The 27,489-nt window shown below is 44.6% G+C and overlaps 2 protein-coding genes across 32 annotated transcripts in view; both read right to left on the bottom strand.

Annotated features, from left to right (window-relative positions):
* The window catches only part of CCDC6 (coiled-coil domain containing 6), a 48,164-nt gene extending 43,798 nt beyond the window's left edge, over positions 1-4,366 (bottom strand). The window contains exon 1 of the mRNA XM_052678185.1: positions 4,025-4,366. Within this exon, the coding sequence (XP_052534145.1) occupies positions 4,025-4,351 (327 nt within the window). The 5' untranslated portion in view covers positions 4,352-4,366. The remainder of the gene's footprint in view (positions 1-4,024) is intronic.
* A 7,693-nt stretch (positions 4,367-12,059) lies between these two features.
* The window catches only part of ANK3 (ankyrin 3), a 289,738-nt gene continuing 274,308 nt past the window's right edge, over positions 12,060-27,489 (bottom strand). For 17 of the 31 annotated variants that reach the window (XM_052677741.1, XM_052677738.1, XM_052677742.1 and 14 more), the window contains 5 exons: positions 25,527-25,619; positions 17,345-17,428; positions 17,162-17,221; positions 15,515-15,607; positions 12,060-13,456 (listed from right to left, as the gene is read on the bottom strand). In XM_052677741.1, coding sequence (XP_052533701.1) covers positions 15,539-15,607; positions 17,162-17,221; positions 17,345-17,428; positions 25,527-25,619 — 306 coding nt within the window. In that variant the 3' untranslated portion in view covers positions 12,060-13,456; positions 15,515-15,538. The other 14 variants (XM_052677747.1, XM_052677766.1, XM_052677769.1 and 11 more) reach the window with 12 other exon arrangements.

Raw genomic sequence — 27,489 nt, 5'->3', positions numbered from 1 at the left:
CTGTTATTGCAAGCTACGAATTTCCCCAGAATTTGTGACTAAAACAAGGAAATGAGAGCTGAGTAAGCCCTTTTCTTCCATTGTTTCTCCCAGCTAGCAGAAGCCTGTCCACACTGCAGTGCAGAAACACAGGAGACTGTGAAGCTAGGAGCCGCAGCTGCCCTCTGCTAACATTCAGTATATAAACAAGGTCGTGCTTGGCCCCAAGGTGTGGGTTTAGCTGGAGGGACAAGGACAGCAGAGACTCCCAGGAAAACACTGCTGCTTGCAACTCGCAGCACAGCAGCCCTTTGCCCCAACTCCTGTGCCTCTGAGCATCATGGAACTCACAGCACGACAGCAGGGCACACGACAAGCTCACCCCAGCAGCACCCATGTGGCACTCATACCATCGCTGTTTGGGATCAGTCTTCTCTATCTCAACCTATATTCCTTCGGACACCCACATACCTCACAATGGGATTTCTAGGATCTTTCCTTCCCTGCAAAGCAAACTGGGTAGAAGAACAGGAAGCTGTTCTCAGAAAGTCTATGTTACAGCATTAAAACTGCTACATCTGGCACCATGCAACAGGAATGTTCTCAAATCAAGACTATGCAAATCCACTACCTTTACACCAGTTAGAAAAAAATAATCCCTAGAGTAAGGCTCACTACACTTTATTCCTCTTATGCTACAGGAGATGCCGGACTATTCCAGGCCAACTCATGGGAGGTAAATGACCAAACCTAACACCCAGGGAAGCATGTACGTACCTGCAGGAATTGGACTGAAACGGGTTTTGTAATGAAAAGCAGCCTGCTTCTATGAGGCCTGTTAAGTAGAAAGAACAACAAAACCAAAACGCTCCAAGACTGCGTGGCTTTCACTGAGCCAACTTTGTGACATCAAACACTGGAAGGTGAAAATCAAATAATGAAAGGAACAAACCCAAGGTCTTCTGACTTCAGGACAGACTCCCTGACCCAGACATGCGTGCAGCCTCCTGGCTGAAGCACTGCAGCTCCCATGGTACGCAGCAGTGCAACCTTTGGGAGAGTGCTCCTCCTCCCCCCAGGGTTGCACGTACTCTGCTTTCACCAGAGAAGTTGTGCTGTGTCAGACTTAGTCCACCATGTATGCCATTTCCTTGCAGACCTCTCACCAAGAAACGAAGGAAGTACATACAGGAACTCCTCTTCTGGTAGTGTATGTAGCACTGTAACCAAAAGTAATGACTTCACAAACACACAGCTGCTCAGATTTTCAGACTTTTCCCAACCTGAACACCATTCTTTCCATTTCCTAAAAACGATCTTACAGAAGCATATAATGCAATCATATAATTAAAGATTGCTAAATACATGCAAACAAGTGACATGAACTCAGCTATTTCTTTTTAATATTTACTCTCATACTCCAGACAACACTTTAGATCTCCACACTTTCCTCACTGAGTACCTCACCATGGTAATTACCAATAGCAGCAGGTCAGATAAAATTATCTTGTGTACTTATTTAACGCCATAGCCTTGCACAAGACCAGCAGTGTAACTCCATTTGCATTTCAGGCTGCAGGAATGAGCAGAGCTTGCAAGCTTTTTGGAAACACACTTAGACCAAGCAAGTTTTACAGATTCCGGCATTAAACCAGCATCTGTTGTTACACATTTTATGAAGTTAGTGAGCATATAAATCTGCCAAGTCAACACCTCTTCTCAATCAGTTTTCCAAGTACCACTGCTTAACATATGTCCCCTATGCTGACCAATTATTTTCAACCCTACAATGCTAGGATTAACTACAAATATCAGGATGCCTATGCAGCAAGCATAGTACAGTTCCTGAACCGTAAATGCTCACACTGACACCAACAATTCTACACACAAACAAAAACAATGCCATCTTACAAGCATACGTCAGTACAGACACGAGAGGAAAGAAGAAAAAGACTGCCTTCTATCTGATAAATCTAAAAGGGAAAATATTCAGAACCAGAAAAGAAGTTGGAGGGAACTATTTAAAACACAGTGTCACTGCAGCACAACAGAGTTCAGAGGAAGGGGTGGCGAAAGGCACGGGGATGATGGGTCACACAGCCAGAAGCATCACCTCCACCTACTGCACACAGCTTGCATCATCTCACCTGCAGTTCTGGCTACCTCTCAGTTCCGCTCATGCTTCACAGCTCATCCTCAGCAAATGATAAAAATCAAAGCTGATCCGTGAGAGCACAGTGCCTACAGCAGGAAGTGGCTGTGCCGCACAGCCCTGCCCACACTGCACACCAGCGACCAGCTGGAGCGGGGCTGTGGGAGTACCTCCACAACGGCTTACCATCACAATGGGGAAAATCAGAAAACTTTGCATTTAATGACATTTCCATGCAAATGGCACACATTTCAGCGTTCCAACAACGCTCATCTCCGATCACTTTCATAGTCAGAGCAACAAAGTATTGTGACTGCAAATTTGTTTACATTAAGGACTATGTAAATCGCAGCACAGTCTCGGTGGCTCAAAAAAAAACCTCAAACCTGCTCTGCATTCACTATTTTGCTGCTTGCTGAATTACGACTGGTTCGCTCAACTGTGTATAGCAAAAACAGCGTCTGCTCAAGACGCTGGTTTTCTAGGCAGCCTACAGGTTGCTGTGAAAGTCTAACACCTTCCCCTCTTCAGTCAAGATGTCGAGAAAGACACAGATGGTTTCAGATTTAAGAAAAACACTCCCTTTTTTCCAATTAAAACCTAATGTAATCAGTCCCTAGAGAGAGCACAAAAGGAATGTTAGTTCACAGGAACTTGTTTACAAACAGCAATACATCTACCAGGGGTTCAGACAGATGCCATGTCTTTCCAACAGGCAGAGAGAAAATGTCTGACTGACAAGATGTCTTAGCCCCTTCCAGCACTGAAGGCACTCCACTGCTACCTAATTAAGACTCATTCTCTTCTCGTAAAGTACTAACAAAGCACACGTTTCCCCAACCGGCACTATATTTGTCATTCTTGAATAAATTACTTCTGTATTGTGTCTCACGCACTCTTCCGGCCCACATCCTGCTAGCACTATTGGGAACAGAGGAGGGGTCTGCCTGCGTGAGCTCCACATCCCATTCCTTTGCTAGATGTATCGCAACAAACTGCTCAGCAATTGAACGGCTACGAGCCGGTCAATGAAGCATCAGATGGGAATGAGCACTCGCAGGTGTGCTCTGGAGTCTTTACTGCGGCTCTGCCCGCAGCAGCAAGGGCTGCAGGGCAGCACAGTGCTGCCGGCACCACCTCCAAGTCCGTATTCCCCCAGCTGCCTGGGCTGCCCGTACACCAGCCGTGGCCACTGCAGCACCCAGAGCAGCGCTGACGGCTGAGATAGCACAGACAGTCCCCCCCAGATAGCACAGACCTAAACCCCAGACGCCCCTCCGATGGGGAAGGAAACCGTGCCATGCGGATTACATTTTCATACGTCTTTTGCCGAGGACTGACGCCTCGGAGCGCCGCAAAGTGAAGATAAACTCATTTATCCTGCCGGTGCTGATAAGTGAGCAGGAGCGGAGCTGGGACGGCGCGGCGCGCTCCCGCACGGCTGTCGGTCTTCCTCTCGCGCGAGCTCCGGACCACCTTTTAGACGGTACGAACGACCAGAATGAGTTCGGGCCACCGGGTCGCCACCCGCAGCTCTCGCGGTTCGGTCCGCCCGAAGAGGCGGCTGTTCGGAGCGGCCCCGCCGCGCATCCCGCTCGCACCCCCGCACGAAGCGGCGCTCCAAGAAACTTCGCGGCAACCCGCGTCCCGTCGGGGCGCCCTCGGGCCCGACGCCCGCCGTCCCTTCGCAGCCGCGGCCCGCGGAGGGCGGCTCGGGGCCGGGCTCTCGGCGCGCGGCCGCGTCGCTGACGGCCGGCGGCCTCTGTGCCCGCGGCGATCCCGGCCGGCGCGGGGCCCGGCGTGGCGCGGGGCAGGCCGAGGCCCGGCCGCGCGTGGAGCCCCGAGGCCCGGTGCCGCCCCGCCGCCCCCTCCCGCGGCGCCGCCCGCACTCACGATGGTGACGCTGGCCTTGCGCAGGTCGCGATTCTCCTCCTGCAGCGCCTTGCACTTCAGCTTGTAGGTCTCCAGCTCGATCTTCAGCACCTTGTTCTCCTGCTGCAGCGAGGCCAGCCGGTTCGTCAGCTCCTCCAGCCGGAACGGCGAGATCACGATCCCGCCCGCCTTGCCGCCGCCCGCGCTCCCCGAGCCGCCGCCGCCGCCGCCGCCGCCCGGCCCCGCCGCCGCCGCCGGGCCGCCCGCCGCCAGCGCTCCCGCCGCGCTCCCTCCGCCCCCGCTGCCGCCGGCGCCGTCCGTGTCGCTCTCGCTGGCGCTGTCCGCCATCGCCGCCGCTCCCGCCGCCGCCGCGCCGCCAGGCGAGCAGGGGGCGGCGCCCGCCGCGCGCCGCCGCCGCCGCCGCCGCCCCGCGCGCCGAGAGCGGCCGCCGATCGCGCCGCCCGCCACAGCGCCCCCTGGCGGACCCGCCCGCCGCAACGCCCGGACCAGGGGCGGCCCCCGAGGGGATCCTGCGGGTGCAGCCGCCCCTGGCACGGTGTGCCGGCGGAGCCGCGTGCTCCGCGGAGCCCGGCGACCTCGGGTGGAAGCGTCCCTTCTGACGGAAGACGCCGGCTTCGGTACCGACTGAAACCTTCCCCCGTGGAAAGGCTTTTAAGTGGAGCGCGTTGTTTAAATATTAAAATAATCGTGTCTACCAGCTCGTACGCAGAGCTTGGGTTTCATGGCTGAGTACGTGGCAGAGAAACGCCGAGCGTGCAGAGCCGGCCGCACGCAGCGGCTCTTTGCTGCGGGTGCTGACACGCAACTGCTGCCCAGGTTTCATTTACACGAGATCGGTGCTGCAGCCTCATTTACACGCGGTTGAAACAACCGAACCCCCTGTGTTATAAAGAAACAAATATATATAATATACATAACACAAGGAGTGTTCCTCGGGGATCTCGCTTTTCATTGTACAGGGAGGCAAAACGTAGGAAGAGTTCCTTCAGAGGCTACTGAACGATTGATGATAAATCCCAGGGAATGCTGACTTTCCTCAGCACGGTGCCTCCAGAACTGATTTGTCATCAGCATTCATTCTGGTCTGGGAGTGGGAGAGGAAAGCGTTGCTCCCTTGGACATGGCTCCTGGAAAACCAGCGGGCAAGTCACAGAGGAAAGCACGCTCCCTGGAAATAGCATCACCCTGGAAACAGATGTAAGGACATTCCTTCCACTTTATTCAGTGTGGGGCTGCTGCGGACTGCCTTCCGTGCACATCTGGTTCCCGCTGATCTGCCTCGATGACTTCAGCTAAACTTCATCATGATGATGACGTCAAAATGCTTTGCATCTCATTCTCACGCTCTGTATCTTGAGTATTAGGTCATGACTTCGCAGGTTGCTTCATCTCTCTGCTTTCTTCAAGGAGCTCTTTGGGAGGCCTGTGTGGCTGGGCAGTGAGCATTTCAATCTGGAGTGCACTTCAGCAGGGGCTGCATTGAAAACTCTTCAGAAAGAGGAAAAAAAACCACCTTAATCTCATCAGCCTCCTGCCTGATTGTTTGCCAAAGTTATAAGCATTTTCCCCAGCCAGATCAGATAACTCCCAGGGACTAGAGAAAGAGGAGGAAAATTCCTTACTGGAAAAGTTGATTTACATTCAGGATCATTTTCTGACATGCACAAAGCTGTATGCTGTTACTGGAATAGACCTCAGCTTCAGTATTTCACTACTGGATGCTGTAAGACAATTTGAAACGAAGATCGGTTTGTAATCTGATAACTGGAGCCTGGATTTCAGAGCATGCCACAGCTTGCCTGGGCAACTTTAATAGCACAAACATCTAAATCAAGCAGGAAATCTAACCACAGCCAGTTTGGTGGTTATTCCCTCGGGCGAGAAGGCATAACACAGCAGGGTTCCTGCAGGCCTGCTTGTGCAGATCTGTGCCAGAGCAGGCAGGGGCGAAAGAGGGAAGTGGCATGGCTGCGCTGAGCTGGGAGCAGTTTCTGCATCTCATCTCTCACACTTCGGACTCGACTTTCCTAGCCAGCTCTCAGTTTGTATCTATTGCTCAAGTGTGCAGCAGATTTTCTTTGCCTGACGCAGCCCATCATGAGTGCAAAGCCGTGTCCCAGGAGCAGCATCTTCAGCTGGGACACACACACCCTGTGCAGCAGTGAGCAGCAGGACAGCTCTGTGGGGACAAAGGCGTGGTGCACCCAGGTGGCTCTGGGCAGCCAGCAGCAGGGAGCTGCCATGCCTCATAGAATCATAGAATGGCCAGGGTTGGAAGGGACTTCAAGGATCATCAAGTTCCAACCCCACTGCCACAGGCAGGGCCATCAACCTCCAGATCTGGTACCCAGGGCCCCATCCAACCTGGTCTTGAGTGCTTTCAGGGATGGGGCATGCACAGCCTCTCTGGGCAGCCTGTGCCAGCACCTCACCACTCTCTCTGTGAAGAACTTCCCCTCACAACATGTTTTGCTGAGAGCAAAGCATGCCTTGCAGCTGCCATGGTGCAGCATGCTGCTGTGATGGGCAGCACAGCACACAGGTCTGGATGAACCCCATTTGGCCCAGCCCAGCCCTGGCTGTGCATGTCTGCAAAATCCTTCTTCCATTTACAGCACAGGGACTAAATGGCATGTTAATTCAGGCTTCTCTGCTTAGGCAAAGTCATTTTAAATTGAGATACATTAATGCACATCTCTCATTTTAGATGATGTATATTCTGATTACTATGTGCATTCTTTTCCTTCTTTATTATTATTATTAGTTTGAGGAGTAGCTGAATAAAGGAATGAGTTGTAGGGAAATGTAATGGAGCGTACATGCTGTTCGTTATATGGAATAGCGTGGTCCATACTGCTTCTGGATAAATGAGTCACCAGGACTCTATAATTGGTTTCTTAACTATTTATGAAGGGGTCTTTTAACAACGGTAATTTTTCCATTAATGGCAAGTAAGGATTTCATTATCTCTAACTACACTGCCTTTTTGTTCTATGCCACAGCAAATATCAAATTTTATTCTTTCTACGGCTATAATATACGAAGGAATTTCAACTCTGTAAAGTAATTATTCTTTGCCGTCTGCCTGGGAATACAAGTGTAGGTCATCTTATTTTTGGTTTCTTAATCACAAGAAGGTGTATCATTTTTCAGAGGACTTATTGGGCAGGGGCCTCTGCTATTTCAGGCAGCACAGGGAGCCTGGAAGGGGGGACTGGGCAGTGCACTCAACATCCCCAGTGCAGCCACTGGGGCTGGTCAGCTCAGCCAGGGACTGTGCCCACAGGCATACATCGGACAGCTGTTGATATTGCTTTCAACAGAAAATATCAAAAAATAGGCTGGAATTGCTACAGACCTGCAGGTGCACAGATGAGGTGCTCTCGGGTGACAGGAGAGTTTCTCCTGGTAAAGTCCAGCCATCCGCACTCTGCAGGCATTGCATCAGAGGGCTTGCTCCCCAGCCAGCACGACTGTTTTCATAATAATAAATTATAACTTGGCACTTTTGTAGCACTCTCCAGTTCAAAGCTGTGCTGAAACATTATCTAATTAATTCTCACAATAGCCCTGGAAGGCAAGAAATGAAGGTAGTGAGCTAATGTACTTGCCCAATGACAAACAATGAGTCAGTGGGAGAGTGGGAGTAACACTCAAGGGCCCTTGATGTTTAGATCTGAGACAGCATCCTTCTTTTCATAAAAGCATTTTAGTGATTTACAAGACAGACCCCATATATTTAATTACAATTATATCCAACTACTCCAAATTAATAGATTAAAAGGGGAGAGAAAACATTAGCCTAGTTAGCACCAAGAAGAAATCACATGCTTTGCACATCAGTAAAACATTAACCGAAGCAATTAAAAGGTACAAATATGTGGTATAAGCAGAGCTGGCAAACCCCCATGGGAGGGCTTCCAGCTGCAAGGCTGGGCACAGGCTGGCGGGTCCTGGCCTCCTCTGCCCTCCCAGGGGCTGGGTGCTCCTACGGCACCAAAGCCACCAACCCATCCCCACCGCAGGGCACAGGGCCGTTTGCCTTGCCCCATAGAGGCAGAGATGCCTCTTGCTGCCCAGCAGCAAACCCGAGGGACCTGCAGAGATGCAGCTCAGAGTTTCACTGAAGCAGGCGAAGAGTGGCAGTAATATTGTATGAGAAATAAATGCAAAACTCTAGGGGGCAAGGGGAGCAAGTAAAGAGTCTTAAAATGTCACTGGCACTGTAATGGTACCAAAGCAGATATCACAGCAAGAAGCAGCAATAAAAAAGGCAGGGATTTATTAAGAGAAACTGTCAGTACAGGAGATAATGGGCAATTAGAATAGGTATTTCATAAACTCATATCAACAGTAGAAATATTTGAATCAAATATATTGCTGGCATGAGGAAGAGGTATGTTCAGAGATTTCATACAAACTGAAATATAATTCCAGGGGTCCATTAATCAGCTGGAACAACTTCTGTAACAATGCAATTTTATTAAAATGTTCAACAGTTACAGAGTGAAAAGAGCCACTGAAGCTAATTAACCTAGGAACAATTCCTCAGTGGTACTCAGGAGTATCTGACTGAAATTGAGAGGGGAAAAAGAAAGGAAAGTCACTGTTGCATTAAAATGCAGGTAATGGAAAATAAACTGAAGCAGGGTCAAAAATAATTGTGACTTCTATGCAAGCACATATTCAAGGAGAATGCTGATTGTATATGTAGGGACTTTACCACCTTCCGAGGGTTGTTGAAAGGGAGAAACCTAGATTTGAAAAATATGTGTAAAAAAGAAAGCAATTCACTGATGCTGTGAATTAAGTTGTTTATTAATGCAGGATGTCTCATAAGAAGTAGATCAAACTAAAATAACGATGTGGCACTTTATTTTTCAGACAGACAATTATTTAATCAGAAATTTGTATTTGAAAAATAGCCTCTCTTCAGAACAGAATATGGGATTATGGAAATTTTCCACGCGGCAGCAATCCAGCAGATAGTGCACCTTCAGCTCTTGGGCTTTTCTTTCTTATTCTTATTTTCCCAGGGAATTTTTTTTCAAAATTTGGAATAGGTTTGTTCTTTTGTTCTGGCCTTGCCATAGCAATACCCAGCTTCTGGAGGCTTTCCAAGGAAATTGGTGAACAGTGGATTGCTGTGTGTTGCTGTTTTATTGACCAAATGGCTCTCAATAATTAGCGTGATGGGAAAAGTACTAATAAAACTTTCATTATAAATCTTTGCTTTCCTCCACGATTTAGGGTCAAATAATAGAGGCATGCACAAGCAGTGCACTGTTTTTAGCATCAGCAGTCATGAAAACCGTGGCACGTACATAAGATTTTTCTTGAGCAGCTCATTTTTCTGTCCTTCACTAACCTTTTCTCTTATGGTAATGGATTATTTTTTATGGAAAGCGCTTTGTAGCATGCAGGGTCAAAGTTTTCCATCTCTCCCTCCCTCCCCTTGGGTCTGCATTTCAGTCGGAAAATCGCTGCTCTCTCAGCCAAGTGAGAGCATTTTCCTCCCTGCTCTCCCTGTAGGATGGGGCCTATCCTGAACGCATAGACCCTGTTTGCTCTGCTGCACCCAGCACAGCCTCATTGTGCCTCTTCCCACATCTCTATGCCCAGTGCCCCAGCCTGCTCCACAGCTTCCCAAGGAGTGGGCCACACGACCTGGAGCTGCAGTAGCACAGAGGCTACCACTGGCCAGGCACCTGCCTTACATGGGCACGGACTTTGCGTGACCCCATGTAAGGGTCTGCCCTTATAGATGTTAAAAACTCCAACCCCGGACTTGCAGTCCCCTACCCCCAGCTGATAGAACACAGCTGGGCAAGAGACTGGCGCCCAGCCCTGGCACCTCTGGGCTGCCCCAAGTGACCAACTGTGTGTCAGGGCTTGCGGGAGAGCAGCAGCCCCCCCAGTAAAGCACAGCATGATTGCCTGCACTGTGCATGCTACAGACAAAAGCCTGTTCAACAATCCCCCAGGAAATTAGCATTAATTAGCAGGGTGCTGCAATCCTGCAAGCTACTGCCATTTATCCCACTAATGTCATCTCTGCACTACAGGAGCTCTTAAGATTTCTGACATTAAAACTATTACCAGCCTCAAACAAAACATAATTGATATTCTTTCCTAAGTGGAAAAAGTACTGGAGAATATTATTCAGCATTATTATTAGGTAGCACTAAAACAAATAGCAAAGGCTGAAAAGACCACTCTATTTAGCAATCTGCTTTATTTTTATAGATGCAGTAAAAGCCCCATGACTTACAGTTTTAGTTCTAAGGAGAATGTTCTCACTGGAGAAAAAAAAGGAAAAAACGACAAAAGCATGTATTAGATGCAGAGCCCTCACTCTGCTGCCTGCACTTGATGCCAGTACTGGCAATATTTCTTTTAAGATGTTTGTGCTTCTACCTCGTTTTTTCCTAAGCTACTGTTGAAGTCAATACATTCAGCACAAACAAATCAACACCCACAGAATTCCGTTTGTGCAACATTTACTGGGAAATTCATAACTCTGGGAATGCAGCTGCAGACTTCCAACTTTCCCTCCCTCCTTTGAATCAAAGCTTCACGGGCAGGGCTGGGGAGGCAGCAAGCAGCAGAAGAGGCAGCCTGCACTGCAGGCAAGAGATTCACCTGCACACCTCTGCTACCTTGCACAGGCAACCCTGTTTCTCTGTCTAAGAAGACCTTCTGCCTGCCAGAACTACAGTATCAGCTTTTTTCCTTGCATCAGCACCGAGAGGTGACCAGGAAGAGAACAGAGATGAATCAAAGTCCTGTGCTCTGGATGCTGCTAGAGATGAGTGAGGCTCTTCGACACTGTTGCTCATGCATTTGTGCTGCTGGCCACTGCAGTCTTTGTTTCCAACTGTAGAGTGATATAATAGTAAGCATACACACCACTCACTCAAAACATTCACTTTCACCCAAATGGCATTGATACTTACAACTGGGATGGAGGCAGCTGGACAGAGAGGTCGCCAGGAGCATGGACACTGTTGGACTGTGACCTGCAATCAGATGTTTTTGCTCTTCACTGACTTAAAAGGCATTTTCCCTGCAGACTTGCTCGTGTCTTAAAGCTGCCAGCATTGTACCAGCAGTCTCCTGAGCATGGAGTGTGCATGGCAACACAGATTAACTGCTGAAATTATGAGGAACTCTTCATTTACTGCCTCTTCTACAAAAGCTCGCAGCCCTAATAACTCAGAAGCACTGACAAACCTGTTATGCTCTGCCAAAGCCAACTAGTGCTTCTGTAGTGCTTTTCACCACAGAGGCTTTGCTTATTGATCCCAGGTGAGGACTGGCTCCTGAGCTTTCAGTACAGCACAGCTCTAATAAGCAGACTGAGCCCCCTCTGCAACAATGGTGCTTCCTCCAGTGCCAACACAGGGTAAAATACATCTTTGTATTACCTTCAAAGTCAAGTAAAACCAAACCTTCAGCAATAAAAAGTATTTATTGTGCTCAAGCAGAAGACGCATTCCAGCAGCGAGTGTGTACTGAAGCTACTTAGAAAACTTTGTTTCTATATGTAAAGATCCACCACCTATAATAAACTGGAAATGCATGCAATATACAAGAGATGTATGCTCCATTTCCATCATCTGCAGTGAGCTGGTTATTGGTCTGACTGACACATACTGGGAACAAAACTACTTTTGGTAGTGATTTTCCTGGTGTTCTCAGTAGGGTGAAATAAATTAAAGAAGGTCCAGATTTAACATGTGTTGGAGAAGAGGCTGTGCATAACCTACTGCACTGGTTCCTCCCCCAGGTCCGAGTCTCCTGTGTCCCGGAGGTGGGGGCTCCTTGTTTTTACTGAAGCTGTGCTGGCTGCTGGGTCTTACTCCTGTTCCACATACTGTGGGACAGCCTGCTGACCGACAGCCTGCCACACTAGGAAGACGAGGAGGTGAATCACACAAAGAAACAGTGGAAAAGAAGCAAAATGCCAGGGATGATTAACAGCTAATATTCTGAAGACACTTCTATGGGGTACAATAACACTGCCAAATACACATTATCCAAGAGTTTTAACACAATTTATTTTATGCTTAAATAATCAACTAGATCATCCAGTGTTTGTTGTTTTCATACATATGTAATTAGAGCTATTATCAATGAATGCTGTTTCCATATGAATATAATCAACAAATTAAAGTATTTCACCAAAACCCAAATAAAAATGCCCTTTAAAACACAGCAGCCTTAACAACCTAATATTACACTGCTAGGATGATTACAGATGATTGGCTTACTGAAAGATTCTACATCTTATAGCCAGTACACAATACAGTAATAATTTTACAGCGTGCTGCCAGTCTATTAGCTAATAATTTCTCTTCAGTTCATTTAAAAATATCCCAAACTTGTGCCCGCTGGAGCACCAACCCACTTCTAAAGCTGCAAGCAGTACCCCCGTTATAAAGCGAGAACAGATAGCACCCCCCTCCCCATAATGCAACTACTGTATATGTTATGGTTCTTAGGTCATTTCATTGAAAAATTGGCAACAGCAACAAATATTAGATGAAGGGCTTTGTGTTTACAGATAAAATCTTATTTTTCATGTTGCAGTATAGTGTTTGCAAAACTGGAAAAGATTTAATCAAAATAAGGTGAAACACATGCATCAAAATATTAGTACTCTGAAGAAAAATTTTCACAGAACTACAGAATTCCTCATTTTGGGAATCATTTAAATTTGCAGCAGATTTTAAAGATTTTTTTAAAATCAAGCTAGCGTTTTTGCATATACAAACATTATAATTGCTAATATACAAGAATCTGTGAAGATACACTCAGAATATCCCTGTAGGTGTAGCTGCTTGAGACACCTAGCCTGCTCAATGCATTTGCAGTATTCTGTTTGTGATCGAAAAGGCAGTGCCTTATCAACATTTATTCTATTTTGTTAGAATTTATACAGTGTTATTTATTTACAGCAAAACTATCGATGTTTAAAAAAGAAACAACTAGTGTTTTATACCCTGACAGTTTGGGTCCGAGAAAAATAAGGCGAGCTGTTGTGGATTTTAGTAATTTTAGTGTCTTTCCATGGTTTAACCATTTCGTCTTCGTACATCCCCTCTAGCCACAGGAATTTATTTCTTTTGTGATGACATCAAACTGCTTGAAATAAGCTGTTAACAGCATGACATCTTGTATATACACTGCATTGTTAACTGCGCACTCTCCAATCCCGTGAATGAAAGTGAATTTCCATGCTCTGTAAATTGGCTCATGCTAAATTAACTTTTTGTTTCTTTGTTTTGTTTTTGCTTTTGCATAAAAACCATGCGGTTAATGTGTGGAAGCAGCAAACACACGCACACTTTTATAGGTGAATGTTTAATTCCTGTTGATTTTTCTTCTGTGACTGTCCCTCTGGAATACTGGCAGTAAAAGCACACGGTCCTATGGAAAGGAAAGAAAGCACAGAGTCATTTCAGAATATCTAGTTAGAATCAATTTTGTGCCTTTCCCTGACTAAACATAATAGTTTTAATTGACATTATGGGATCCTGTAATGGGCTAAATCATACAGTTTCTAGGTATGTAATGAAATTAGTTGAGCTCCTAGCATGAAAGGAAAATGCATCATTTACAGACACCCACGTTGCTCATGAGCTGATTTACAAATATGTTTGCAAGACACTGCATTTCATCACCTCTAAGTAACAGCTCTTCAGTAAGGATTACAAGAAATTTATGCTCACTATGATGGAAGATATGATGAAGCACTGTCTCCAGAATGACACAGCGGCTTCCTTCACAACACACTTCTGTTTGTTATTTAATAATATGCAACCGCTCATATTGGTCTAAAACCTGCACTCCTTGCACATCCACCTCTCTGCCTCTTGGGGAATGTGACCATAAGAGCCAGGAATGCAGAGGGAAGCCCTCATGAGGCTTCACAGAGGACAAAGTAAGGAAGAAGAGCTGCTGCGCAACATCTTCCACCTGGCTCATGTGAGCAGCACAGACTGTTTACTAATCAGGTCACAGGTCCATGTGCATTCTCTGGGAGCATCTGCACTCTGCTATGCTAAAACAATGTGCCCTCGCCCACACCTATGGCTGACATAAATCTATGCTGTAGCTAAAAGCTGTGTATTCACAATGCAGCAGCCAGACTCGCTTGCACAGTGCTTGGTGGAAACCTGTCCTGCACTTCTGCAGAGCTTCATGCAAAATGTTGTGGCTTTTCCTTTAAACTTGCATTTTGCAGTGGGTTTATCTGCAATGGTGACAAAGCCTTTTTTTTTTTTTTTTGCAGCAAAATACGTGATTTTTTTTCCCCAAAAAAACATTTAAAAGAAAAGCAGCAGATCTGATCCCCAGAGAGGACTTTTTGTCTTTTGTGACAAAGAAACCATTGGGCTATCAGAATGCCTGTTCTGTGAAAATTCATCCACTTCCATGTTCAAATGGAACTTCTACAATAGATACCTGGCTGGGCTTAAGTAAATGATTACTTAAAGCACCTCTGCTTGGTGCTATCCCATAAAGCCCTCACTAAGATCCCACACACTGAGTCACTGCAATCACAAATGGCACTCAGCACACACTCAGAAATCCAGTACTGTCATGTGGCTTTAGGAGGACATATTGCAATGGATGGAAGGGACTAATGGCTCAAGAGACTCTGCTTCTGTTCTTTACCTCCACACCATTTGGTATGTTCAACAGGTCCTGTTTATTCTGTTCATTAACCCTGCAGTCAATCCTTTATGAAAATGATAACACAAACTTCCACTTCTTAAACTCCTCTGCCCACTTCCTAAAAGCCACCAAAGCTAAGAAAAATTCTGAGTGGAAAAAAGACAAACACAGTAAATACACACACAGTGTGATTACAGCTATAGACAAAGCATCTTCTGGCTTCACGGGATCCTGCACTCTGTTGCAATAGTGTCAGCCTGTGGCATTTGTTTTCACTTCGGGAAGCCCTTGTACTGCCAGCTGCTTTTTTGTTACAATCATTTAGGTTGCATCAATAAAATCTACAAGACATATCTGGTAAGGATTCTTTGTTGGAAAATATCTAGACACTTCACTGGCTTTCACAAGGTAACTGACATACATGACTGCCTGTAGACCACAGGTTCAGCTGTGGAAGAAGTCTTTCCCTTCCAGAACACCTACTTGTATACACAGCTCTATAACTGCTGGCATTTAAGTCCACCCTTAGGAGTAGAACTGTGGATTATAAACTACTCTTTGTGAAACTACAAATTCTTACACATGACGCGGTTTTGCTTTGCTTACGTTCCGATAGATAAAGCTCAGTTTCTGTACGTGAACTCAAGGTCATATTCTCCTTACACGACAGAGGGTCATCTCCTCAGCTTTGCAGCTTGAAAGCAATGCCAGGAAGCAAAAAGCAAGCCTTTACTCTGTGCTCAAGTGCTAGTTCCTTGCGGTGCTGTGCAAAAGGCTTCACAAGGAAAGAAAACTGATAAAACTGACCGGTCAGTGGTTGGCTTTCAGCTTTCACGAGTAACTTTTCTTCTCCACATGTCTGACTTCTTTCTTCGTCTTAACCTTGTAAGCTTCGCCCTGCTTTGAAGGAAAAGTATAAACATTAACACAGCCTGTGGAGAGCGCTCACAATTATAAACCTACTTACAAACCAGCCTCCACATTTTGCTGCAACAGGATAAGTAAAAAGCAGTTAAATCACATTAATGCTTCATTTCAAAGATACACACAATATGTTTATCCACTCTGCTGAGCTGCAAAAGCACAGGCCTGAAATATCATCTTCAAGTAGATAACACAGATCTACAATTTGGGAATGAGCACCTGGGCTGGAGCACCTGGGCTGAGCCCCTGCCAGCAGCTGCAGCCAGATTTGCCACCATCATCAGGGAAAAAATCACTCTCCAGTCAGTGTCCTGGGCCAGGGTCAGTGGGCATTTCTTAGAGCGCAGGGCATGGCTGCTGTTGTGATGTTTCAAAATGTCTGTGCTTTAATGTGAGCAGGTTAGTAATGGAATAAAGAAAATAAGATGAAAGCAGCAAAAACCATCCCCAAAGCAGAGCGGAAGTAAAACCAATGGTAGTGACAAGCAGTGCAGGTTTTTGGTGTCTTTTAAACAGCAAACACCAAAATCAGAAGTTTATTGCGCTCATTAAAAATAGCTCAATAGTCATCTAAAAATAAATACTCCAGTAATCACAAGCCTCATTCACATGAGAGAATGTATCTGTTTATGTGTGGCCATCGGCAGAATTTACCCCTTGGCTGGTCTGCATTGATTTATCTGTAACTATTTGTAGTTTCTGAGTACTCTAATCCGGTGCAGCATAATTGTCCTTTGCTGGGCAGAACTAATACTTTCCCTGATAAAGGACAGAGAAAGAGAGGATGGAGATACATATTTTTTTCAACTCTCTTCTATTTCTGTGCTTCCTACCTGGCTTTTTAGTCTTCATTATTAGAAGAATAAGAGTAATTTTTCATATTTGTTATGTTTTTGAGTCTCCAATTCTGTCTTCACTCAAAAATTCCACTGACAATTTAACTGGAGCAACACCCTCCTCCACAGAGGGCTTCCAATTTTATCTGCAAGGGACAGAGCCCTGTCCTGATATTTGCTTATACAGGGTACTATTACATAGCTACGTTCATGCAACCCCACTGTCTAGCAAGGGGTTATTGCACAGGTGAGTGAGAGGCTGGTAGGGACCAAGCTGGGGTTTACTCCTTTGGGCTGGTGAAAAACCAACACTGCACACCTATGGGTGTAAGGTACAACTCCAACAAGGGCTTAGCTTTACTCACAGACACTGCTTGTTTTGATGAAACACAAAAGGCCTTAAAGCTGTTTTAAACACGCTGCCTATTTCAAATAAACAGACTGTAATGCTTTTGTGTGGAAGGCATTTTGCACAGAGCAGAATTCCGTGAGGCCTCCTTGAAACATCCCCTAACAGGAAACAAAATGAAGAGAAATGCCTGCCTCAATGCATAACTTGTCAATAACTGCAAGCACTGCACTTTGCCAAGGCTTCTTGTTAAATGCAAACTTCCAGCCCTTTAGCAGCACTTTCTAGCAGCCAACACAACCCTCTGCATTTACTGTAATTTCCTGGCAGTCCCCATTCCATTACCATTTCACCAGCTTTCCTCTCATGTGGGATAACAACACGCCTTACTACTTTCCGGGTGATCTGTAGGAAGCAATACATGAAAAGTATCGATTTTTTTTTTTTTCCTAGATTCTAAAGGGGGAAAGTATATTAAAAGAAGTTACTTGAATACAAAGACAGAGCAGTGACGTAATTCATGATTACTTTTCTTGTGATGACGTTGCCTTCTTCATCGGTAAACTGCTCCTCTGTTACAGATTCACCAGGAATGTTTTTTGCTTCCTCACCCTAAAGAACGTGTTATAAGATTAGCAATATAACCTATATTCTGCCAAACCCACACATATTTCCACACCAATCCAAGCAACAAGCACATGTTAGCTTCATCTTTATGTAACATTGCTTTACGTCACACAGATAACGTGAAAGCCGCTGTAACTTAACATGCCAGTACCTGTGCATTTATTCCACAGAACTTGTCCTTAAAATGTGTAGGGAACACCTGGCACATTTCTATGATCTGCTAATTCATTACATGAAGCTCTGGGTAACAAATAGTCTGTTAGCCTGAGTCCTGTGAGATGGCACTAAGTCAGGACAGTAAAATCTCCAAACAGACATCCATTAGCAGGAGGCTTTTCACAGCTTCTCAGTGCTCATTACACAGAGAAACATGTTCTAACACCAAGTAAGGAAGGAGAAAAATTGGAAGTTTAATGACAACTCTGCCTATAGCTTGCTAAGTGCCGGGTCTTAAACATGTACACAGAAGACAAGACTGCTCGGTATTTACAAAATGGAGAACAGTGAAAGGTAACTTACAAGAAACCTTTTCTGGCACAGTATCAGCGCCAACCTGTTGAGGAGTGCCAGCAGCCTGCTGCACAGCGTACTGAAATTGACAGCACGCCATCCACCAGTTCTTGTAGCATCCACAATTTATGGGACCAGTATAAATAAATACTCTAACGGCTGTGCTAGGACCAAATACTACAACATGAATTGTTGCTGAAATTATAAATAAATGAAGTGACTTTGGAGTATAAGGCTAGCTAGCGGCCTATGTTGCAGAGAAACACTGACAATTTTACCTCAAAAAATATGTTTCCAAATGTGGGTGCTGAAGTAAGCACTGCCTTTGAAGCTTCAGAAATATCCATCATCTGTGCTTAATTTGTATGAAACAAATATAATGTAGAATTATTTTCTGTAACTAGAAAACTGAGAAAGAAAATTGCTCTCTCTGTAACATCCAGTTTATATGCACTGTTTTCCATGCTTGGATCACAGTGAGAAGTACACAGCTGAAATTAATATGATTACCCATTCTGGTGCTGGGGAAACTGGGGCACACAGCAATACGACGCCATTATTTTGTTCATCTATCTTTATAACATTAGCAATCCTTACTTGCTGGCATGCCTATGAGAAACTATAACGTGCACCAACTACCCTTCCCAACAGGTGTAGGCTGCACTAAAATTAGTGTTCTCCCACCCGTAAGTGCAGCCCATAGGAAGGAAGCATTTTTGGCTGTGTTTGTGAGACTGTGGACAGATCTGGGCTCTTTCATCTAAAGGACCAAATCACGTTCAGAAGTCAAGATTGAAGATGACTTGGTTTTTCTATCTGCTTAGAGCAAATCAGTAGCACTCAGATGGGCAGGGAATTCCTCCATTTTTTCCCCAGAAATCTTTAATTGGAAAAAAAAAAAAAAAAAAAAAGCCTTAAAACTTTTCTTCTCCCTTAATCCTCAACCCACCATGGGAAAAACAGTAACTATAGGAAGGAAATGGAAAACCTATTATACAAAGCATTTTATATCAATATTAACAGCAAAATAATGTTTGAATTGAGATTAATTCAAATAAACGTCAAACCTTGATAATGCTTTCAAGTGTTAAGAAGCACCTGGCAAATCGACGTTTACTGTTGCCTGTACACTATGTAGTTACCTTTATAAGCTCCTGGCACTGCTTTACAATGAGTAAATACAGTGAAGCCTTGTTGATTTTCTGAAATTTTCTCTGCAAGTACAGCTTTTTTCAATATGCACCTTAAAGTGTTAGGTTTGTATGTTATTTCTGAGTGCTAGAACAAATAAACCTTCATTTTTGTTCACAAGTCATTAGCGATCTTCTATAGACCGTGGTCTTACAATTTCCTTGATTTAAATATGTGACACCAGGCAAAAGCCACACAGAGGTCCCGAGGAGCTCAGTGAAACTGCCACCAACCACATCTCCAGCCACTATGTGTCATTACTCAAAAGTGCAGAATTCCTACTTATACAGAAAGCTGTGTTGAAATTATCATTTGATAATATGTAATTAAACAGGTTTAGACATATTTCCTTTTCCTGTGCTTTCGTTGAATAGAGCGAAATGGTACAGCTCACAACTGCAGTACCTCAGAAGGCGCTGCTGAAGGATGGGCAGCCTGTCCCCAGGGGACATCCCTACCCTGGGATGCTTGGCTGCAGGGGCATGGCAGCAGTTTGGCAAGCAGACAGCACAACAAGCAGCTGCTGAAGCTCCTGGATGGAGTCTCACATGACAATTCATGTCTCAGAAGGGCTCTACAAAGGAGATCCTGGAAACTAAATACCTGCCTAAGTGCCAATGTTACACTGTGCACAATGACTCAGTGAGTGGGCCCCATTGGAAGCCAGCTCCTTCCTTCCTCATGAGCAAGAGAGCAGAAATGAAAATGACACAGGGATGGCTGCTGCAGGCAGGGGCACCAATAGCTGTGTACATACTTGGAGAAGTGAAACCTGTGGGGCTTCCTAGCTGCAATGAAATAAGGGAAAATACTGATTATGGAGACTTCACCGCTTAATGAGAAATGCTGCAGACACGAAGCTGGCTGCTCTGTTTCTTTCCTGGCCTCCCACCCGTGGGCTCAGAATCCCCAGCGGTTCCTGAGCAGCGAGGGATGGGACAGGAGAGAACAGTGGCTCAGACATCTCTCGCTGCCTGTGGTGCACAGAGGTACCAAGATCGTCCCTCTCATCAGGAGGGTCTCCAAAGCCACTGTGACAAAAAACAGAAACAGAACAACACAGCTCCAAACAAGGTCATCAGGCTACCCAGCACACCAAGGCTGTTAGCATGGACTGGCCCTCACTGTGATGATCAGGGCTGTTCCTTAACGCAAGACAGTGAAAATGCATTCAATTTGAAAATGGAAAATGTATCGATACACTAAAAGACAAATGCAGTTTTAAAGGCATGGTGAATCTCGGTCTTTAATTAGCTACTTGCTCTTTTTTGCACAATCTAAAGATAAATGCTGTAAATATTCAACAGTCAGTATGCACGAAATCCAGCTTTCACAACTTTCTTTCATGTGGGCAGTTAAACAAATTGCAGGAGGGCTTGCAATTGGCAGGAGGTAGATGTGATCTACTGATGTTTCTAATCCCATACATTTATAAAGTTACCCCAAACAGTAATCCCATACAGTTACAAAGACGGATGTTTGCTAGGAAAAAGAAATCCCTTACCCACTGGCAGTTTTACTTGTCAGCTCTCAGCACAGCTTTGTGTTAGAATGGCACATTAGATGACCTTGTCAACAAAAGCTGTTTTTAAACACAAAGCTGGTACATCTGCGTCATAGCTGAAGAATAAAATTATTTCTGCCGCATCATACTAATGCGGGCTTCGTTCTACCCTTGACCAGTCTAAATCACTGACACAATACCAAGAGCTTTAGAAAGGCAGGGAGAAAACCTAATACAGCCATTTTTAGATGCTGGGTTGCATCCCTGAGACTAAACTGTACAAAGACTGCATGGTACCAGACCATGCCAGGAAGCTTTGCGGAGCATAGTCTTTAACTTCACTCTGCTTGCTGGAGTGCAGTCCTGCCAAAACTAGTTGGTATCCTCTCTGCTGCTCTCCAGGGTAGGAGAACTAAGGAGCAGCTTCTGCAGCATCTCCTGCCAATTCCACTGATTTTCTTAACTGTTATTTGCAGATTATGGGTGTTCCCAGGGACTGCCAGATAAATGCAGGAGTTGGTGCTGCAGCACTGTGCCAAAGTTCACTGCAGCTTTCTCTGAGTTCTGGTTTTCTTTCATGTTTGTTTTGTTACTGAGGGATAATAGCCCTTTTATTCCTCTTTTATTCCTCCTATATAGCTAGTGCTGTTGTAGCAGTGAAGGAAGAAGGTGTGGCTGGATGTCTGTTACCCAGAAGGATAAAAAAGAATTTAAAAGCAGATGGAAATAAACGAGATGGAAAGATCCTAAATATTTAATTTTGCCAATGACCGGGGGCAATGCTGTGATGGGAACAGGAGTGGTACAGAGCACTGAGATCTCTTCCCCTTCTGGCCTAAGCCACCATCCAGACATAATCCTTTCAGTCTTGACATTGCATTCTTATAATGCATAGCCAGCAGCTGCACCTCTTTCTCATTGAAGTCTGAAGCTTCTGTGGCAGTAGAAACAAACATCTTTCATTAAGGTCATTTTCATTAGTGAGTTCTGCCTACTCAGGGAGACTTCGTTAATCACATGCCACAACTGTCCGCGTGTGCCTGTGCTGAGTTTGTACTTGCTTGCCTGAAGATGTATTGCTAAGGCACTGGGGGGGAACCAGCAGGCAAGCCAAGGAGAGCAGAAAGGAAACGGTGCTGCAAATGGCACTGAGCATAGCAGCCCAACACTGAGCCAGGTCAGAGCTCTGTTACTTGTTTGTACCTTGTGCCTCTTGTAACAGGTCTCTCAACAGAACTCTGTAGCCTGTGTTTTAATTCACATATACTGTCCCAGTGCAGCCAGCAGCTCCCAGTTGCCAGTCTCTCCTGGTGAAACGGGTGTGGGATGTTCACAGAGCAGAGCACAGCCCTTCTGCAGTTCTTTCAGCCTGGATGTAACTAACTGCTGCTCAGGAGCCTTGTTGGTCATTCCAGGGAAAGTCTCCTCAGTCACTACTGGGGAGCTTAATGGGCAAAATGCATGGCAAGAGGAAAATCTCTATCAGAAAATGGTAAAAAGTAACAAGATACACGATTACATCAGATTTAAACAACTCCTGCTTAGAAGTTTGTTTCATTTTCCACTACAAAATTCTACCATAAACTTTTTGGCAAGAATCTAACTAAACAGTTTTTGCCAAACATTTGTACCCATGAAGGATTTAACAATCTCTGAAAAAGCATGAGAAATTAGACACTGATTTCTGGCATGATGGAATAAAAAGAGCTTTGGCTCAGGCTCTGAAAGTGCACATTGTGGAAGCACTCTTATTTTTCCCTTGTGTGCTAATTGCTCGCATTCCTTCACTATTATAAAAAACTATTTCTTTTGCAATGCTCTGTCCCATCAATCCGCCATGTGAACAGAGTGAAAGGAAGCAAAACCAAAAACATCTGCACTACCTTGAGGTTAAAATACAATCTTATTACATGTGGAAATGGGCATCAGCCCCTGCTTGTCTGGTTTTATGGGCTCAGCTCTCTGAAGTGCTAAATCCCATGGGAATGTGCTCGAGAGCACTTGACAGGACCCAGCTCTCAGACCTCTGGGAAAATACCTCTGGGGACAGGAAAGACTTTTACATATTTGGGCCAGGAGAGAGGACTAAGGTAGCAGTTAAACGGAAATAATAATGTTAGCAGTAATGTGGAATGGCACTGAAATGAAAAACAAGTTGAGAAAGAAGAACAAATGCAATGAAGCAATTCAGTCCTGACAGTAACCATGGAGGCACATTGCAAATTTCTTTTTTCCACAGGAGTCAATTTATCCCCAAGGTTTAGGTGTTACAAAACTTCACTCCTGCAGGCTACATGAGTATTTCTGCTGCTTTTAATGCAGCACGGAGGCATTGATGAACATAGACTACAGCAGAACACTGATCCCACGTGCAGCTCTGCGCAGGTGCACCTTCCTCTGTGTCCCTTTGCTGCAGTTGGCACAAGGCAAGTGAGCTTGCGGCACAGGCACAAGCACTGCCATAGAATTATGCAGCCTTACCCAGGCTCTGCAGATGTTCAAAATATTTTTTATTCCAGGGATGACATTCTCAACACAGCCTGCCAGGGCTGGCTCCACCACATCCCTAACGTCAGACAGTGCAGGATAAGTGCTCCCATGGTTCAGGCATAACTGCCAAAAAGCACAGAATCATTTGAGTTGGAAGGAATCCTTAAAGGTCACCTAGCCCATCTCCCCTGCAATGAACAGGGATACCTACAGCTCCATCAGGTGCTCAGAGCCTGGTCCAGTCTAACCTTGAGTGTCTCCAAGAACTGGGGAATCCACCACTTCTCTGGGCAACCTGTGCCAGTGCTTCCCTACCCTGTCCTGAGAGCTGCCTGAACAAGGAGCTGGTACTCAGTTGGCACGTGCTCTGTGACTTCATTTCACACCAACAGAACCTCAGCTCCCAGGAATTTGAAAAAAATAATCAAAATCCAGATACCTTCCAATCTCAAAGCTCAATTTTTCTACTTCATACTATCAATTCATGAATCATATATGTGACCAAAATGTACCTATTTAAATAGTTGCTATCTTACTAAATTTTCTCTAAAAGGCCTGGCAACTGCTACTTTGAAAGTTTCTTGCTCCATTTCAAACCTGTCTCAAGATGCAGAGGGAAAAAAAGAAGCAGCTACGCATCATCAGAAAATGACAGAAATATCACAGGTGTCAAAATCCAGGAACAGGTGCAGCCCAGCCCTGGCTCCGCACATGTTCTGCTGCCTCCAGTCACACACATCCCTAGAAGGTCCAGCCAGCTCCCCCGAGCCAGCTGCAGACCACACCACTCTCTGTGCAGACACAGCACTCTGTAGCTTTGTAGAGCTGCACCACTGCTCTGTAAGCACAACCCCAAACTACACTGCCACATTTAAAAACACTTTTTTATGCTCTTTTTTAAACACTGTACTTGGGGGAAAAAAAAATGAAGACTGCCTTTTTCACTTTCTCTCTTTCCTATTCTGACACTTCCTGATTCACAGACAGCGGACATTAAAATAGCTCAGACATTGGGTGGAAAACAGGCTGACTGTGCACAGTCTTTAAAACATGCAGCCCACTGATGCTTTATGTCTTACCAGAAATGCACTTACAGCGCTTAAAGGTTTGTGATCACCCTCAGGCCACCTGTCCCATCTGAAAACAGAATCATTCCTATTTCTTGTCATGAGTTATCTGCAGAGGCAATTACTGATAAATGGCTATATCCTAAGCTGCCCAAGGGCTTTCATTTAAGGCAGCAGGTTCTTGGTGTAAAGATGTGGTAACAGACAAAATATTTACTTAAATACAAAGTATTTAGCCTTTGCAATTCTTGCCTGGTTCAGAATGGGAACAAAACCGGTAAACTAAAGAAATACAGGATGAAGCAGACAAAAAAATCATGCTGCATTTTCCAAAAGCATCTGTGTCTTGGAGGTATGTATGCATGTAGCACATCGGCCATTCACATTACACAGAAGGTGCTGTGCATGTATAATACCTTTTGCACCAAACAAACAACAGCAATATTGATAGGTGCAGGCAGTGTGACAAGTAATCCCTGAAGTGAAGAACTCCATCCTATGCTATTATAGTAACAGCACTACATTGGCTGTCCTTTTTATGGCTTTAATACATGATTTTCTAATGAGAATCTAATAAATCATGTGAGTTACTGAGAACTAATGTTATTTCTGATGAAGAGTGATTGTCTTATGCTATGTTCTCAAGACACATAATACCAAGCTATACGACCATACAGAAAACAGTACGAGGGAGAATTCAACAATTTATATGATTCCACCATTGTTATTAGCATATGAAGTATGTTGTGCCAGGGCATATGTAAATAAGTATACTAAACAAAGCCTAATGAAGTCAAATGCAAACACTCCTTATTTTTATATTTATTTTATTTATATTAACTATGGTAGGTTTTAAATCAGCACCACCCACTGCTCTCCAGAACACAAGGCACTCTAGATCACACCTTCCAGCCAGAGTACCGTGTCACCCTATATTCCACTCATGTACATTCTTGCATTTTTTTTTAACTTGTCATTTAGACTTTTTTTTTTTTTTTTAGGAGAAAAAGGGGAAATACATACAAATATCTCCTATGTCAGTCTGTAATTCATTTTCCATTTGGTCAACACTCTATATCTAGCTGTAGTCTTAAAGGTGGCATGCAAAACACTGAAGGACACATCAGGCCATGCAGCACAGTAGTTCTCCAGCAGGAGACAACCATAAATTTCTGGGTTAAGCAATGAATGGCCACCTGCCATTTGGTTATAAATACAGATGGGCAGAGGGACTCCATTGTGCAGAAGTGACATTCTCACACAGCAGTCCAAATCCATGTCCATGCCAACAATAGCCTCAAGAAAGCACATCACAAAATACCTTCAGAATCAACCGCCGTCGATACACTCTTGTAGTAATCCTCTGCTCCTCACCTGAGCTCGAATCACTCTCAATCTCACTGTCACTACATTCCTAATAAATGCAGTTTTAGTACATTTTAACAGCACATTTGCAAGATAGAAAGTGCTATCAGAACTACAAGAAGAAAATAAAGGTTATCATGGACAACATTTTTCCTGTCTATTACATACCTAATGACTTCTGCTCCTGAAGTATTTTCTGCTCTTTGACATGCTGTACTAGATACATATATCAGGTATGGAATATCTTTGCAGCTTTTAAGTGTTAGAAAATTGTATTTGGAATGCATGTGACCTAACACCTTACTTCCAAGTACCTTACTTGGAAGTGAAGAATTTTGTGTACAAAAAAATCTTCCAATAACTTTGCTGTTTCCTCCTCAAAAATTAACAATTCATTCTAATTTCAATTCTGTGCATTTACAAGGTATGGAAGTGAATTCCCTTATAAAGAAAGACTACAGTCACACAGAAAGATTCAGAGGCCCGCCTGCCAAAGGTTAAAAACAAGAATTTTGAAGACGATCTTCTCTGTGTAAATGTTTTTCCTGCTCAGCATCTATCTCGTTTTAAGCAGTACTAACTGAAGCCTGAAATACAACTGCCCCACATCACTTGAGAAGGAAGGGGCAGGCCTCAGCTCGGGGCAGGTGGAGCCTGGCGCTGCTCACAGCTTGGTGCCGGGCAGGTGCTGCACACCAGTGTTTGCTCCACCCCAGTGTCTCCACCGGCTCCACTGCCTTCCCTGCAAGACACATGGAGCACTTTGACTTCTGCTTTTTCTTTCTTTTTTTTTTCTTTCTTTTTTTTTTTTTTAACCTTGCTCAAGGCATCCTAAACAAGAGGCACTTCTCAGAAATGATGTGTAAAAAGTCCGAGTCGGCATATGTGGGTGGAAGACGAAAAAGGATCATGTGAGATTAAAAAAAAGCATTTAGGGCAGGATGACAACATTCATCTGCATGCAGCATCTCCTGCTATCCTCTGTCACCAGCCAAATAAAGAAATAAAAATAAAAAAAATCCAAACCTACCCTGAACAAGTAACAAGAAGCAGAAGTTTCCCAAAAGAGCACAAAAGTTTAGGAGGAAGAGTAATACTAATGCACGACTTCAAGGGTTTTAGCTGTGACAGAACTCTGGCACTTCAAGTCACCTCAACCACATGATGTAACCTTCCTTGGGATAACACAAGTGTGCTGCACTTCTCTAATTTAAAAAGATCATTTGAATCTAACGCTTAATCTTAGGTAGAACATTATATGGTCCTCACAGTCACTGCTTCTTAAAATGTTGAGCATTTATGTGGACATGGGACAAGGTCAGCAATTCACTTCATTAACATCATCAGACATCAGCCCAGATGGCTTGTCTCTGTTGCAAACCACATCCCAAAATATGGATGCAGCCTCTCCCAGCAGGTGAATGCTTATTGCTTTTTAGCTATTTCCCAAAGGGTCACAGTAACAACTGCTTTCTTTAGGAAGCAATATCCTTTTGTTGCCTCTGCTTTCCACAGAATGCCTTCCAGACAGACTGCAACTGAAATTTGCTTTCTGTTTTCACGACAGCACATGAAGAATTATTCCCTATGAACTAGATTCTGTGAGTAATTAAACTATTGACTTCAAGTAGATCACGTGAGAGACCCAGGTTTAGAAATCCCATTACTGACTCACATTGGTTTATTCAAAGATTGCATCTATTAAAAAAAATGTTATTTGGAAGATGAGATTATCACCCTTTACCAAGAAAGCAAAAGTAGTGCAAAAAGCGCATATACGAAATGCACACACTGATTCTTACCAATCCAGGTGGAATATCCAAAAGTGAAGAGAGGACAGGAGTGGATGACAACTTGTCTTCTCACTGATGGGAATCCAGAGGGGGAAGTGCAGCACTGTAGCACACCCCTCAGCACTA

Source organism: Tympanuchus pallidicinctus, unplaced genomic scaffold, assembly GCF_026119805.1.
Source record: "Tympanuchus pallidicinctus isolate F22 unplaced genomic scaffold, pur_lepc_1.0 scaffold16, whole genome shotgun sequence".
In the NCBI taxonomy this organism is placed as follows: domain Eukaryota; kingdom Metazoa; phylum Chordata; class Aves; order Galliformes; family Phasianidae; genus Tympanuchus; species Tympanuchus pallidicinctus.
The sequence above is the reverse complement of the archived record's forward strand: the minus strand, read 5'-3'. Positions and strand labels throughout refer to the sequence as shown.